Raw genomic sequence first — 17,029 nt, 5'->3', positions numbered from 1 at the left:
CAATTTCGCTTGTTATTTTAATGTAAGTTGAAAGAAAAATTATATTGGGTTTATGACATATGGGTTTATCTTGTTTTATTTAAATAAGATAAACATATGTTAATTGTTTGTAACTGTTTAGTTTACATTTCAATGTTTACTTTCATCCTAGGTTAAAGTTAGTTTATCAATGGAAGTAACAGTTTTGCTATATTTGTTTTGAGCATGGCTCAAAGACCACGTCGTAATATTGGTCGTCGCACCAATAATGCAAATATTTTATGATAGTGGCGTCGTGAACAAGAAGAACCAGATTGATAGGCAGTTAGCTAATCAATTCCAACATGTATTAGATGCACTACAATTTTATACTTGCACTAACTGTCATCGCCAACAACTAACAGCTTTAAACCAATCACCGATTTGTTCGCGTTGTCGTTCAAATGCAACTAAATTCTCGGCGTTAAATAATATGGATGAGTCAAGTGTCCCGAACGAATTAACTGACCTGACGATTGTAGAACAAATGTTGATTGCACGAGTATATCCTGCTACGCCCATTTACAAAGTACAAGCAAATAGTCAGGATGGCCAGTTTCACTACAAAGGTACAGTATGAACTATCAGATAAATTTGTCATTCTTTAGAACTTAAATAATATCGGGCAAACAGTGAATCTGTTGAATGGGAACATATTGTAGGTTGTTAGCTGCTTTAGCCATTGACAATCTTTAAATAATGCTTCGCTCATTTATGCGTCTGAAGTGTAACGGCAGACCACCCTAGTATAGTATTGGTTTAATTAAAATGTGGCATCCTAATCTATATCTATAAAAGTGAAAGTATGGATGTTTGTGTATAACTCTGAAGTTCCATCAGTGAAAACTATTGGGCCAATTGAGCTGAAATTATTCAGAGGTACTGGATAGTCTTGAGAAACACATAGGCATATCAAAGTTGTGAAAATCCTATAGGGCTATACCCCAGAGGGGTTCAACATTTCCGTGTTATTCTTATGAGTATTCAATTCATATTTAAAAGGAATTAAAGGATTTTTTCAGCTCAACATGTCGGTTCTATGATAGCATTAAAAAGTTACAAGCTCAACCAACAGGGTGCAGCACTATTATTAATTTTTACTTTCTCCTCCTATAATACCATAGTATGGGAAAAGTATTGTTTTTGTTAACATTTTTGCGTTTTGAGTTGATATCCGTTTTGGGCCCTACGGACCAAAAAAGTGATGTCTGTCTGTATGTGCGGATGTGTAGGCTACAGGAGCTACAGACCACACCACACCAGTGATCCGATTTGCATGAAATTTGGTATGTAGGCACTAATAATCCGTGGTATCAACAGATATTTTTTTACTTTTTTATTAAATTTTGGTTTTATTTTCAATGATTTATAAAAAAATAACAGAATAATAATCAATTTTCTTAAAAATTTCCGTTTTGATCTAAATTTAGTGGCCTATGTTATTATTTAGTATCCTACTAATATTATAAATGAGAAAGTTAGGATGTATGTATGTTTGTGACAAGTAAACGTGAAAAATACTGGTCGGATTAGGCTGAAATTTGGCATGATGATAGCTCACATTCCCGATTAACATATAGGCATATTCTTATCTCAAAAATCCTTTCCGGCTCCGCCCCAGTGGCTCTGCAGTTCCCCATGTTAACCTTATGAGTATTCATATTTAAAGGGAATTAAAGAATTTAACCAGCTGTTTCAACTAAAAGAGTTGGTTTTATGATATGCAATTAAAAATTTATAAGATTCACCAACAGGGTGCAGCACTATTATTTTTTTTTCATTTTTTTATGAAATCAGCTAATTTGAACTAAGCAGCAACAAAACACTGTGATACGCAATGAGAACTGTCAAAGTAGGACTGTTTACAGTATGGTTATGTTTTTAATTTCATGAATAATTTGTGAATTTTTAATAATCTATCTTTCTCTACTGTGTAGGTGAAGTGGTAGAACATTATGGCTATGGTAGATGTATAATACTATAGCATACCGTAAATTTGAGGCAGCAAATTTTCTTAAACCGTGTCTTCTCACATTGCAAAAGGAAAGATCGAGTATAACCGCAATAAGCATTTTATACTTATTTGCCAACCCCGTACGATGGACGGGTACTCTGCTAGTGTTAAATAAATAAAATGTCTGGTTTCCCTCACGCAGCAGACTGTCTGACAGCAAATTGGTAATTTGATGCCAAAACTGAGAACACATTGCTTAGAAATTTAACCTCACAGAATTGCATAAAAATATACAAGTACGGTATACAGTTTTTTTAATGGTTTTTGATGATTTTTTGAGTAGACAGACTCCACTTTAGTTTTTTTTTTGTCATCGCAGTATTTTTTTAAGTTTAAAGCCAAAACTAAAACTAAAAATTAATGTGTTGTAAATTGCCAGGTTAAAAATCCCATCATAGTTAATTGAAATTCCACTGAAACTTAAAAAATAAAAGCCAAAATTAGTTATAACTAAATCATGAGTTTCCTTTATATTGCTTTTAAAATGGAAATAAACTACACCGAGCCATGGTATACTTATAAAAGTATACAACTTTTAATTTTTCTACATAGGGAATCGATTGAACTTTATAATAGTAGTGTTATTTGGTACCCTATCTGGATTAATCTTGGAATTTGTATATCAAGTTTACTTTCAAAATATTGTTTTTAAAATTTTTATTTTTATAATCTTTATATATATATTTTTTTAGTTTAGAACTTTGACTATCCAATTGCCACTTTTCTGTAGACAATTTTACTGTGAACAAAATGGTGAAAGAATTATTAATTTATTACCTAGGCCTAAGGTTTTCTTTCTATAGCAGTTAGAGTAAAAGTCTACAAATTTGGTAAAATTAATTGCCGCCAGAGGGTGCTGGAGGTAGCGCATTAATTCCTTCCCCAATGGGTTAAATAAGAACAAAAATAAAATTTTACTTATTTTATTAGTTCATATTTTAAAAAGTAACAAAAACTTATGATCTTGGTCTTTCCTTCTTTTCTTTGTACAGAGCCAGAAGAGATACGTTGGCCACCTTCACGACCTTGAATCGGACGCCTGTAACATACACATGTACAATGTTTTAGTTTAAACTGTAAACGTCATGTGAGAAAGGATACTACGAAAATTGCCTAATTATAAAACAGCTGTTATACCCTACTAAATTGGAAAAAGTATTAAAAAAATTATTTAAAATTTGTACACTTCATTCTATGAGTAAACTGTTGTAGTTACCTTGTTTATGGATAAATTTTTATATAATTTGGCAAGATTATTTATTTTAAACGAAGCTAGTGGGTGGTGACCCAAGGTTTGAGAACTGCTGCTCCGACCAAACTTTTTTTGTTATCTCCAACCTTGGTAGAGCCATTTGGGTGTAGTGCAATTAATCAGCTTTGGATTTCAAAAACCAGGAATACAAGTTTATAATGTGGGATGTATGTATGTGGGATGGAGTTAAGCAAAACTGTATGTAATTTTTGTAGCATTGTTTCAGTTGCAATTTTGTAATTAGCTTAACACATAGTATGATGATTTTAGTTGATATGACATGCGACAATTGTGTAGGATAGCCTATAAATAAAATGATGCAAGACTTATACAGTCTCTTACCGGGAATGTCACCGACGGCGTGACCCTTACGACCGAATCCTGCAACCAAGACCTCATCGTTTTCCTCGATGTAGTTCAGGCAACCGTCTCTGGGGACGAATGCCGTAATCTTCTTTCCGTTCTTGATGAGCTGCACTCGCACACACTTACGGATAGCGGAGTTAGGCTGCTTGGCTTCAACTCCACTGAAATCAAGACAGGCAAATAAGGATTGATAGTAGTTGATTGACTATGTATAATTGTCAATTCAAACTGATTGTTGTGTTGTGTGTGTTAGTTTTATGTTATTAAGTGTCGGCTACTTGTGAGAGTAAGATGAAACTAGGTCTTCTTCAAGGTAAGAAAGAATTTTTTTTTTCCACTTGTTGGGAAAAAAATTACAGTATTTATTTAAATTAAAAACAAAGCTAGGCCTGTGTTTTTAAATTAAAAAAAAAAACAAAGCACAGAGTGTCACCATGATCTTGGAAGACAAATACGGTGTTGTAATCGAAAGAAGCAATAGGCCTAAATGGCATTTACGACTAAAAATAGTAGTGTTTTTGGTTTCAATTTTAATTTCAACAATTTGTTTACCTGAACTAGGTTTGTTGTTGGTGTATTCATAACAAAGTTGACCCTTTATTTAGTGCACATATATTCCTGATATTTCTACGATCAACATAATATCTTTGTTATTCATCCACAAGTGACATTGATTTTTAAAACTTAAATTTAAACATAGGCTACTATTTGGACCAATGGAATAAACAAAAACCAAAACCCTTCTTACTATCAAAAGTAGGCTACGTAAAGTGATGACAGAAAACAAAGAAACCATGAGATATGATATGTCATACTGAACATAACTCTAGGAACTCTGAGTCACAAGAGGTGAAACACAGATTTGCTAAGCAACTCCAACATTCCAACAAAACATGGGGAACAGTTTCCAACGCAACAGATTTTGTAGAATGAAATGAGGTCAAGTCGGTTCTCAGAGATACGAGGACTTCAGTAAACACTTGGTTTTTTTACAAAAATACAAGCGCTTAGACAACTCTTGTGAAGCCACCTCACAAGGATAGGGGCTATCAATCGTACAGTGATCAGCCAATTTATTGTTTTTTACATATTAACATACAGTACGTATATAACAAGCAATTCAGATTAATCACTCAATATTTATGAATAGGGGTGGACCAAGAATTCTAGGTGTCTAGATGACTGTGTAACGACCCAAAATCTGCCAAGGGGTAAAAACCCGATTTTTAACAGTTTCATCTTAAGTATTATAATTTTAATTTTCGACGTTCGGGGTAAGCCGCTCCTGCGTTATCAGCGGCATCGTAGGGGCAAGGGTCCTACGTCATCATAGAGGGGATGACGCTAGTTACCTACCCCGCCGCCAGGGGCGATAGCGAAGAAGGACCAGAAGAGCAGACCTCATGGTCAGTTGTCCACCCGCTACCGAACCGTCAATACGCTAGCTGTTTGGAGATAAATCCAACAGTCGTAACTTACGAAATTCTGGTCAATTAAAGATTTCCCCCGTTCCTGGTAGAATCCTAAAGCATCAGGTTAGTGTGCTACCGATTTTATTTTTGTTTAATATAATATTTAGAGAGGTTTTATTAGTTTTGTTTTATTGTGCCGCAGTCGCGCGCAACCCGCACGTTTTGTAACGCACGAGCACACTGCCCTTTTGTCTTTAACCAGCTGCGGAAATCATTTAAGTTGCCAGACGATATCCGTAGTAGGGCCTACTTATTCCGTTACCCCAGACCGTCCTACGTAAATTTGATTCAAGAAACCCCGTATCGACTCTGGTGATCGACCGAGTCTAATTTTCCCAACACGTTTACTTTGGTTATTACCAAGTATAACGACCGAATCACGTTTTAGTTAGGTTTCCAATTAATTGGGCTTATCCACGTTCACGATAGGTTATTCAAAATTCTAAATTTAACTACACATATTTTTTGAGTGGCTATGATGAGCACTTGTTAAAGGTAAGCTTAACATTGTAAGCATTATTGTTGTAATTAATATTCTAAACCAATAAACTCGAAACGATAATTAACGAACACGTTAGAGTCCTGGACTATCTCATAGTAGGCTAAGCTATCTGGACAAATTTAAGGCGTGACAGAATTTCAGGTGAGACGACAATTACTTATTTTTAAATCAAATTTTGTCTCTCAACCCGAAATTTTGTCATAACTGCTTTGTCAAAACCTAAAAACTCTACAAGCAAAAACAAAAACACTTACACTTTCTCAAGAACGATTCCCTTGGCGTGTGAAGCTCCACCAAAGGGGTTAGCCTTCCATCTCGTGCCCAAGTGAGCCTTCTTGTAGTCCTTGTCTGCCCACCGTTGTTCACGTCGGTGGTTCACATGCTTACGTGCAGTGCGCAAACCACGGGGCTTACCTGCAAGTTACAATGGCTTGTAAAAAATCTTTTAAACATACTTACATACATACCTTATCTAATAATCATTTATGGTATTCCTACCACTAATATCATGGGTTTACTTGGCCAATTAACTAATTGACATTACTGCAAACGTATATCCAGATGGCCTATATCAACAGAGATAATTTAAGTTTGATAATTTAAATTTAATTTTAGAGAAAAAAACTATCCCATATTTATTTAATTAGGCCTACTGCAGCAAAATATAATTCAACTATTCAAACATGATAAGTCACATATTTGAGATTGAACAAAAAATATCATGCGGGATAAAGCTTAAATAATCATGTGCCCCTTTTGAATGACCACATTCGTTCCTGGTACCTATATGACCTTGATACTATTGTGTGTGTGAAAGTGTCCTTTATCTTGTGATTATATATGGGTAATACGCTACGCGGCCGTATTTTCCCGCAAAACTGCAAGCAATAGATTTTAACATGAGAAGTTTATTTATCATTTTACGCCAATTTTGTAGGACCAAAATTCGTTCCTGGTATAAAATATGACCTAGACTACGACCTAGATACTGTAGCCTAAAGTAGTCGCAGCTAGTCTGGGCGCGCGGCCACGCTATGGCGGGGGGTGTAGAGGGGAGTGTTTATTGCTCATTTCCAAAAACATCTGGCCCACACGGCCAGACTCTGGGGTTGCTCAGCGCTGTCTTCATGGCTTAGGGGTGGGGGATCATTAGTACACAAGGGTCTGCGCGCCCAGACTAACTGCGACTATTGTACTGTCGTGTGCGTGAACATTATGTGCTTCATTATATGACTATTTAGGTATTACGATGCGTGACAAGTTTTTTTTTTTTTTTTTTTTTTTTTTTTTTTTTTTTAAATGGCAAACAATAGTTTTATAAAAGCATGCGCACTACTTGTTGCTAAGTTATTGCCAGATTCACACCAATATGAGATTACAATAGAACCACAACCAATTAGACAAGAAGTTAATCAGAAATTAACCATTTATTCAACTCAGTTCAGCCGTTTTTTCAAGGCCTACACTTTAATTTATACCCCACATTTAAGTACTCACATACAGCATGTTAGGTTAAGCACGGGACACACTAAGCTCAGCACCACCAAGCAGCAACTTTTGTACGGGTCACACTAGGCTGCTTGTCAGCCGCTAGTGATCAGCGCCCGTGGCACCTCATAACGGACTTAAGTGATTATAAAGTGTAAGAATGTTTAAAAAAAGAAAAAGACAAATCTAAATTTATGAAAAATCTGAAGGCATTCTTACTTGACCTTGCACCTTACAAAATAGAAGATTTTAGTAATTTAAATTTAAAATAATGTAGCCTATAGTATTTTGTTTAAATGTTTCTTATTGCTAATTTAGGTAGTAAGTAACAATAGACAATAGACACTATTCATGTACGAAAATTTGTACTGTGTGAATAAAGACTCTTTGAATCTTGAATCTTGAATGTGTAAGAAAGATGAGGTTTTGCAGCAAACCTCTAGGCTATGAGCTGATTCTCTGACGTTCCCTACCTACATCGTTGAAGAAACAACCTAAAGTTACAGTACAAGCACCCACAAGTTTAGTTTTGGAATAAATTTAAGAAATAAATAACCTATTTCCACGACCACTTCAGCTCAGTAATTTCAGCGCTACAAATTACTAAGTTACTTTTGGTCGCTTAGTTTAAAGCTCAGTTTTTGAAACCATGTCTCCTTGGGCGGCTCATAACCCATTGCTTGTGTAGGCTAAAACAAAGTGGAGAATTACTTGTGGTTGCCGATGGCACGCTTCTAGAGGTGGTCAGACTACACTAGTGGCTGGCGTAAGCAAGTGACCACGTTACCTCTAAGTCGCTGCTGCCTCGCTACTAGCCTAGTTGAACAAGTCCGACTTCACCAGCCGCTGACAAATTACTTACTCGTCGGCTGGCAGTGCAAGCTGCAAATTCTGTGGTCACATTAAGCTGACAGTAGCGGCTTCTCTTAATTCGCCACGGATGCTAGCCTAGTTTGACCTGTGCTTTAGGTTAGATTAGATTAGCCTAGTTTCATTTTATAAACAACTGGTAAGGGCCTAGTTAGCCTAATGTATAAGTAATAGCGAATGTGGGGTGTAAACTATAAAGTCTACCCGCCGTTTTCAGTACCCTACTTGGCCGGTGAAAAGTGTCAACCCATCAGGAATCTTTAGGCCTAGATGTACTAGCCTATACAGCCTGGGCTATGGACTAACACATGTGGAAATGATCGCAAATAACCTACTGAAATGAGATAATAAAAACTACTAGCCTAAACAATAACGTGTTCGGTGTACATGTCAAGTTACGTATATGTAAAAACCCATCTTAATAATTGCATCTCAGTTACTTACCCATTCTGTTAAAATAAACGTGGCCGTGCAATAGAAACGCGTAAAGAAAGAGCCGCAGCCGATGAGGAAGGAAACACCGGAACCGAATAAAAAAAGTCCAATGCCTTGCCACTTGCCAGCCAGGTAATTCACACAGAGGAAGGAAATCAAACAGGAACTAATTGTACGCTGATTTAATTATATGGCTTTAAATGTATAACAAGTGTAATAACTGAATGCTTATGGCAAAATCGACGCTTATACTATGAATATAAAATACAATGATTGATTTATTAATTTTTTGTTTGGTATTTAAAAAGAGACTATAGACAAAAGAGGAAATTCATTTATTCATTTATTCATTCCGACGGCAATCGCCATTTTACAAAATAATACCATAGATAACACATACTCCCTTAGTAGATTTCTCATCCTTATGGAACAGCTGAAGACAATTTTATTGTTAGTTCTGTACGGTTTTCTGTAGAGGTCGTGTTTTGTTTACAATTTGTTTCCCGTTATTACAGCCATTTAAAACCTCGTTTAACCAAATAATACGATCTAATCATAAACAATAACCTGTCCCCTAGTTATATAACCAAACAGTAAAGCACAAATCAAGAAATTAACCCTAAAATAATAGAAACAAAGTTTCGTCGACACTAGCGCCCATGTGTCACGTACATGAACTAGACACGAAAAACGTGCTTCAAAATTTACAATGGGATGAGAAGTCTACTTGTGTTGGTTAGTCTATGATAATACATTGGACAAGATTTACATACAACAAGATAATACAATAGAAAACATCAATAAATGAGTAAGAAGATTGGTGGTGGTGGTGGACAGTTTGAGTGAATTGCAATAGTTACAACATTGTGAAAAAAGTAACAATAACAAGAAACAGTGTAAATAATTAACATCAATAACAACAACAAGAAAAATTGTGAATAATAAACACCAATAACAATAACAAGAAACAGTGTAAATAATTTACATCAATAACAATAACAAGAAAAATTGTGAATAATAAACATCAATAACAATAACGAGAAACAGTGTAAATAATTAACTACAATAACAATAAGTGTGAATAACAATCAGTAACCATCAAAATGACAACATCGTGGATAATTAACATTAATAAATTTACTATACATAACAATAATAGACTATGGCAATGATGAGCGTCGTATGGGGTTTTGTGTAAGCTACGTGATCATCCAAAAATAGGGGCCGTCCACATATTATCATAGGTAAAACATACTCCCATATTATGTAACGCTTAAGGTTGGGGAGGGGTTCGGCTTTGCGTTACAGAGCGTTACAAAGATCGGGGGAGTTCAAGATCGTTATGGTAACGCACAAAAATCTATTAACATGAAAGAATGGATTACGGTCACTCTGAGTTAACATTGTGGCAAATAAGATACATCTGATAATGTTTTACTGTTAAATTAGTTTAAATTTTGTTTAGAAGTGCCACATTAAAAAGGCACTTAAACAAACTAAACTATAAGTTTTAGAAACTATAATGGTACTGAAATGTTACTATTATTAAACTACTGGTCTATCCAACGTTTTTTGAGTTTATCCACCTACCCAAAAGCTTGTTTATCTTTTAACACAAGACACATAAGAAAATTCCAATTAAATAATAGCATAGGCTAACAAACACAAGTTTTCTATCTCTAATACTTGATAATATCAATGGTAACAAACGAGAAGAGCATAGTAACGAGTATAACAAAGTAGAAGAGTTTTTGAAACAAGAATATCCCAAAACTATGTCGACCATGGCCACGACTGCCTTTAACTCCAGCCCGCGGCCTGTAGTTAAAGGCGGCCCTGCCATGGCACACCCGTAATGGGATGACTACAAGTATCAAGTATACAGTTGGTATTGGTAATCTCTAAACCATAATTAGTGACTGTATACCATGCTCTTTTTCAAAGCCACGTAAGCTATGGCATCGCACTATGGGGTCATACTGCAGCTGCAGCACATGACATCTTGCTCCTTCAGAAAATGGCTCTGAGGGTGATTACGTCTGCCGGGTACCGTGACCAATGTAGGCCTATCTTTAGGGATTTAAATATCCTGACCGTCTATAGTCAGTACATCCTCAATAGCATGGTATTACTAAAGGAAAACTCAGCAAAACTTGTTCGACGTGAGGACCAACACTCTTACCAGACCCGACATGCCAATTTACCTGACCTGCCTATATGCCATCTTGTCTGGACCCAAAAGGGCTACCGTTATTATACCAGTAAGCTCTACAACGCACTCCCATCCCATCGTGCAGTGCGTGAGTTGGACGTGAGAGCTTTTAGAGACAAACTGAAGGACTATTTGGTGCGCAGACCTCTCTATTCGTTGACTGAGCTAGAGGACACACCACTTTTTAGCAACCCACCGTCATCATAAGTTCTTATTATTTATTTTATTAGTTTTAATTCTACGCAATATTTTCCGACTTTGTTGGAAATTGCTCATTTTTAAAAATTATTCCGTTTATCGTTAACATTTAAATCTGTTTAGATAGTTTTTCTACCATAAATTAAAAACACTTAGTCTATAGTTCTTCCAGTGATTATTTATCTCCCCTAGAGGATAGATGTAGATACTTGTGGAGGTATATAATCAACGGTTATACTTATTGAGCTGTCTAATTATACACATTAGTTATGTACAGCTTAATTAAAGTTGGTTCATGTTTTCCAACATTCCTCTATGGACACCATTTGTCCTAAACCAGAACCAAAACGTCAAAACCAAAAACCAAACCAAAACAAAAAGATAGAGAGGATAGAGGCTGTTTAGGTTTAGGTTTGTTGACGTTACAGTAAGTACTGTAATTATATCACGATATCACTAATAAACTATCACGAAACGATTAAAACCCCTGTTAGAGGCTTGAGAACTACAACAGAAGCACTGGCAACTTGTATGCTGTACAACTTCAGTAGTAAGTGTAAGGCCCAATTCCTCCTTACGATTAAATACTCACAGTCTCATTTTCAATAAGTTTTTAATTCTCATTTTTTAATTTTTGCTTGTTATTGTTATTATATTGAAATATTTATCAATTGTTATCTAGTTTTGGTAATCGTCAATTTTTCTCTAAAAATGTTTATGCATGTTAACCAGGATTTGTTTACGTATGATCATTACTTGCATTTTTGGTACAATCCTGTTTGTAATTTTTCATGTTAGCAATCTTTTTATTGTCTAGCAAGATGAATCTGAATCTGACATATATATATTTATAAATATTTATCTTGTAACTTAACACTCATGTACTATCGATTGTAAAAATGGTGTTTACCGTATGAATAAATAAATAGGTAACTTACAGTAAATTATTGACCAATTTATTCTAAGGTACTAATATAATAATAATTTGCCTTATCCATTCATTTTTGTTAATTACGTTTATCGGCAGAGGTTTGAATACAAGGATGTGCTTTAAGCTGTTAAACGATGCAAACCCCGAAGAACAATTCCATACCGCAAGTGGCGCTCGAACGGAGTGGTGTAAGCTATCTTGCCGGCTTCATTAGAGCTGATGATGTGTTTCACTCTTCTGATGGCGAACTTTAAGAATTTTAACTTGTTGCATAATTCATCAATGAATGATATTATGAAGTTTTTTTTAAATTATTGAAAAATTGATAAGTTTTCCTAAAATACTTTAAGCTTTATGTCATGTTTCAGGTGGGCTGAAATGACAGTCAAAACCAGTATGAGGGCTCAACAGAGTGAAAGCTCCGACGAGGAAAGCTTAGTCCACGTGTTTGTTCAACAGATGCTTGTCACAAGGATATTTGCTGCGACTTACACTGGCAGGAACTACGTACACCCACTGAAAGATTACAGGTATATATGGGATCTTGCTAGCCAATTTAGCTTATTATCAAATTTATAAACAAGAAAACCTTTTGAAAATTGTTCATGTGTGTATTAATACCTAATATCTTTTTGATTATAGGCCTATAAGCAAACTACTCAAACACGCTGCAATAAATGACTAAATATATAGCCTATAGAAGCTGCTTCAGTTGGCAAGAAATAAATGGCCGGACATCTTACAAACGGCTAGTAGCACACAACATACCGCTTACTTTCATGCTTTTGAACCGAAACATTGTTCAGGAGCTAGCGGATTGTGCAGACGTTGTTGACCGAATATTTTTTATTTGTTTCTTATCATTTAGTGATACAAGCTGCTACAAGTCTTTCTGTCTCCTTAAACTTTTTGAAACAATTTCCAAACTGTCTGTATGTAGCCTACTGAAACTGTCTTGAATGTACCTAATCGTGTTTAATGTTGAAAAGGATCCTTTAAAACAAATCAATTTCCTTTTAGTATTCCTTGAGTTTTTTTGGTACAAAACCTATAATAATAAATTAATTTTGCTGATAAAACATTGCAGTACCGGTAATTCAAATATGACACATTTTACAATAGCATAGTTTTAGGTAGTGAGTTTGACCATTATATAAGTAGCCTAGTATAAATAAGGCTACAAATATTATAAAAAATGCATGTAGGCCTGGATAATATTTTTAAGGCTGAGCTGAATTGGCAAAGACAAGAAATCGTTTTAAGGGGAATAGCAGAAGGGCCTATTATGAGATTGATATGTGTGGCTCAGTGTCCAGGTAGAGAACTTTGTTGCTATTGGCGCAGGTGCAGAGTCAGTTAGTCAGGTGTTGTGAAATGTTTTCAAAATGACCCCGAGCTAACCTTTCGGCCACACATCCTATTTCCCAAGGCCATAACCCTTAAAGAAAGAGTGATGAAGATTCTGAAAAAGTGATGAAGGAAGTATTTGTTAACAATGTAAATGATATGCTGACAAATTAATTTCAGAGGTTTTGATGCATTTTCAACCATGAAAGAGTCCCGAGGTAAATAAATAAACCTCTCAGTGTATAATCTAAATCATTATTATCAATTTGAATGGGCTAATTCTTCTTCTTGTTGTGCACGTTTTTAGGGACATGGTCCAAGTTAATGAGGAAGAGAAAGATCTTATTAGAGATTTAGAAATAGTAAAGAAGAGGATCAACAGTGTGTACAAAGGAGCGATGTGGGCAGCGATCACAGGTAATTAATTGTATTTTCAAAAAGCTAGACAAATATTGCAATGTAATATTATGTCTATCAATTAAATATTGAAGTTTCATTAAACAGCTTTAGCTACTTATGAACTAGTTATGAATTCTTCTAGTCACATGTATTTTTTAACCCAAAAAAGATGTGAAGGAATGAGAATACTAGGCCTATATTATAGATTACTTTTTGACTTTTGAGATTTGAGTTACTGTTCTTGTTTTTGTATAGGCCTACTAACGTTTAGTATTCAAAGCCTTCTTCAAGTCTTTCAATGACGCCATTGTAATTTCTTGACGAAACTACAAATAAAGAATAATTTGATTTGATTCTTTAAGATAATACGTTATTGTTGATTAAAATAATTATTTAAATTTGAAATATTAGTTCTCTCCAAGGTGAATCACAGAAATGTTCTATTCATAGATATTTGTGAATATGTAATTTTTCACAGCTTTAGCAAGATAACACACTTTTCCAGGTCAGTTAACTATTGAAAAATCTTACACTATTAAAATAAAAATACACCAATAAATATTTTGATTTTAATAAAAGGATTATTTTCAAACATTAAAGTATTTTCAGAACCATGGCAGTATGGCAAGGAGCAAATCAACAGTATTATTATCAATGTCAGAGACTGTGACTGAATTCTCTGCAAGTTTAATGCTTTTGTTGTTCACAGGGCCTGACGATTCAGACTCAGACGCGACAGCTGGAGTCTGTGTTTGGACGAGACTACAGGAAGTTGCGTTCGGCAGCTACTGGTTCATGATCCAACAAGTTAGCTTCTCTGCCCTCGGAGAACTTGTGTTGAATCTCAAAGTTGTCAGGTATACCTTCCAAGTTTTGACAGTTGCGTAAATGTAATGAATGGGTTGGACACATAAAATTGCTGCCAAGTACAAATTTTTTTAAATTCTGAGATGTACCATAAAAATATGAAACAAGAACAAAAATATAACATAATTTTGGTTGAAGAAAAAAAACTACCAAATAAATAAAATAACTGTACATCTGATGGGTTTGCTATAACTTTTTTTAACTTTGTTCATTAATTAAATTAATTGTAAACACATATGCAATAGTTACCAATAAATGTGATTTGTTTTTCTGTGGGATGAAAAATGAATGTGAATATACAATGAAAAGGAAGTGATGAGAAAGTGGTTATTCCGGTGGGAGTTAGTGTATCAGTTAACTGTTATCGTGTTGGCTAGCAGCTGAGCAGAGACTGTTTTGCAAGGGTCAGGTCAGACACGCTGGTAATCAGCTGTGATGATAACATTGGCCTCGGCTGTTCCTAGATTGAAGAGAAAATTCTTTACTTGAATTTAATGTGTTGTGAGAAGGAGAATAAAAACATTTAGGCCTACAGTAAGTTAATATTAAATAAGGTGCAAATGTTAGAGAAATTAAAAAGGTAGTTAAAGAAAAAGAATATAATTTTTTGCAATGTAGTAATTAATTCTATCTCTTAAAGAATACATATTAATTAATATGTTGTTCGCCGAACCTTTAATACCCCATATGGTTGGTTATCCTGTTAGCATATTGTACAAACTACAAATTTTTCACAAACTGTTTCAGAAAGTACGAACCAGAAACCATCAGGACACCAAATATTTTAGATAGCTCCATGGACTGGGAAGAAATCAAGACGAATCTCCTGATAAATTTAAAAGTTTGGGGAGCATTTTTACTACAAGGCATTCAAGAACTGGTGACTATGCACAATATTAAAGAAACTTTCAGGTTTTTGTTTCTTTTAGCAATGACTCTAGGAACCGGTCTGATGAACGGGTTACAATTCCTGGGTGATTATTCTATCAAATTCTTCAGAGAGTTCAACAACTTTATTAGAGTAATGACACCCATCTTCCTCGCACTGATTGATATGTTGTCCAAGACGATAGGAGGGTTTTACTTGTTGATCGTAATGTTGTGGAGGGGGGGCCAGCAAGGTCCGCCGCCTCAGTTCCCAGCTCTGATGGCAGCCTCGCAACGGAACTTTCAAACTGGTTACCAAAAGCGACCTCCTCCTCCTCCTGGTTACCGGAGGTACCATGATTATTAATTTGTTCCACTATTTTTTATCATAGACACTTATTAGGTTTCTTACCTTAAATGTAAAATAGACATTAAACCTTTGAGCCTCAGTGATCTAAATATATAAAAGGCAAAGCCCTCACTGACTGACTGACTGACTCACTCACTCACTCATCACTAATTCTCCCACTTCCCATTTACCTAGGAGGCTGAAATTCGGTACACCGATTCTTTGGGCATTAAATAGGAAAACTAAGTCGTTTTTATTCTGATCGGGCTTTCGGGCTCCGCCCCAGTGGCTCTAGAGTTTCCCATGTTAACCTTATGATTTTTCATATTTAAAAGGAATTTCTTAACAGCTGTTTCAATTAAACAAGTTGGTTCTGTTCTATGATGTGTAATAGCATTAAAGTTACAAGGATTACCAACAGGGTGCAGCACTATTATTTTTTTTTTATTTATGACTACAGCCAATTTGCAACCAAAAGGTGAGTGAGCATAGCGAACGAACTTCAACCTGGAAGTGAGTTAGCGTAGCGAACGAGCTAACCTGAAGGCAAGTGAGCGGAGTGAACGAGCTCCAACCTAAAGGTGAGTGAGCGTAGCGAACGAACTTCAACCAGGACGTGATTGAGCCATGCGAACGAGCTCACTCGTGAAGTTAAACGGGGGAAAGCCCGCGGGTACAGCTAGTTATATATAGTTTGATATGCCTATTTTTGTAACGCCTGCCCCTTTAATTAAGAGCAAAATATTCTAAATTCTAGTAGAACGAGTTTTAAGTGGCCACATAAAGTTAAGAAAAAAACAGTTAGTTGTGATGTGCTTTTAAAGAATCCTCCCGTCAAGACACTCCACTCAACTTCCACCTAACCCATCCACCATTTTAGGTGGGCCTCCTAGGCTTGTGAAGTGAAACAGATTTTACCCATTTTAGATAAGTTATTATGTTTGCCTAGATATTTGGAAGCAAAAGTTAGTTTATGTTACCCACAATAGCTTATATCATTTTGGGGCTCAAAAGTTTAATAAAGCATGTAAAACACCATTAAATAATTGTTATTGTTGTTTTTTTTTATCAATGAGATAATTTATTTATATTTTGAGAATATTGAATCTATCTTTTAATTTTGTTGACTGTACACGTTTGTAAGGTAGCCAACTGCAACCTACCTTAAGAAAACTATATAGGCTAGTCTTTGTTGATTTTCTTCAAAACAACTATGAAATATAACGTAAACATTCGCTACTTAATGTCAGTATTTTATGCATTTTTTCAGTTTTAAAAACTGATCTACTTACTCTATGTCAATACTTGACGTGTGTCAAAAATAAATATCGAAGGTTTTATATTTTTAAATAAATAAGGTGCTTGTATTTTTTCAGTATTGTATTTATTTTCCTTGCCATCTTTTGTAGTCAATCAATTTATTAAAAACAAAATGCAATTTA

General features: G+C 35.2%; 2 protein-coding genes across 2 annotated transcripts; one reads left to right on the top strand and one right to left on the bottom strand.

The window, feature by feature from the left end:
* Nucleotides 1-2,939: 2,939 nt before the first annotated feature.
* Nucleotides 2,940-8,527, bottom strand: LOC128992117 (40S ribosomal protein S23). Its single transcript, XM_054415536.1, has 4 exons — nt 8,427-8,527; nt 5,879-6,038; nt 3,627-3,811; nt 2,940-3,071 (listed from the first exon to the last, which is right to left on the bottom strand). Exons 1-4 carry the CDS (start codon nt 8,428-8,430, stop codon nt 2,989-2,991), a joined length of 432 nt encoding a protein of 143 aa, XP_054271511.1. The 5' UTR covers nt 8,431-8,527; the 3' UTR covers nt 2,940-2,988.
* Nucleotides 8,528-11,238: 2,711 nt separating this feature from the next.
* LOC128992210 (uncharacterized) lies at nt 11,239-16,954 on the top strand. Its single transcript, XM_054415675.1, has 5 exons — nt 11,239-11,254; nt 12,127-12,288; nt 13,413-13,522; nt 14,214-14,361; nt 15,119-16,954. The coding sequence occupies exons 2-5, from the start codon at nt 12,137-12,139 to the stop codon at nt 15,603-15,605; spliced, it is 897 nt and encodes a 298-aa protein (XP_054271650.1). The 5' UTR covers nt 11,239-11,254; nt 12,127-12,136; the 3' UTR covers nt 15,606-16,954.
* The last annotated feature ends 75 nt before the right edge of the window (nt 16,955-17,029 follow it).

The sequence above is a fragment of the Macrosteles quadrilineatus genome, unplaced genomic scaffold (genome assembly GCF_028750875.1).
Source record: "Macrosteles quadrilineatus isolate MER2022 unplaced genomic scaffold, UCM_ALF_1.0 Scaffold_4__1_contigs__length_99947679, whole genome shotgun sequence".
NCBI classification, from domain to species: domain Eukaryota; kingdom Metazoa; phylum Arthropoda; class Insecta; order Hemiptera; family Cicadellidae; genus Macrosteles; species Macrosteles quadrilineatus.
This window is presented reverse-complemented; position numbering and strand designations above follow the sequence as displayed.

Bases quoted from the DNA above. Each gene is read 5' to 3' on its own strand.
- LOC128992117 (XM_054415536.1), bottom strand. The intron at 3,812-5,878 runs GTAAGTGTTTTT...TCTTGATTTCAG, and splicing joins GGAATCGTTCTTGAGAAAGT to TGGAGTTGAAGCCAAGCAGC. The intron at 3,072-3,626 runs GTAAGAGACTGT...TGTATGTTACAG, and splicing joins CGCCGTCGGTGACATTCCCG to GCGTCCGATTCAAGGTCGTG.
- LOC128992210 (XM_054415675.1), top strand. From the start codon at position 12,137: ATGACAGTCAAAACCAGTATGAGGGCTCAACAGAGTGAAAGCTCCGAC. The intron at 13,523-14,213 runs GTAATTAATTGT...TGTTGTTCACAG, and splicing joins GATGTGGGCAGCGATCACAG to GGCCTGACGATTCAGACTCA. The intron at 14,362-15,118 runs GTATACCTTCCA...AAACTGTTTCAG, and splicing joins TTGAATCTCAAAGTTGTCAG to AAAGTACGAACCAGAAACCA.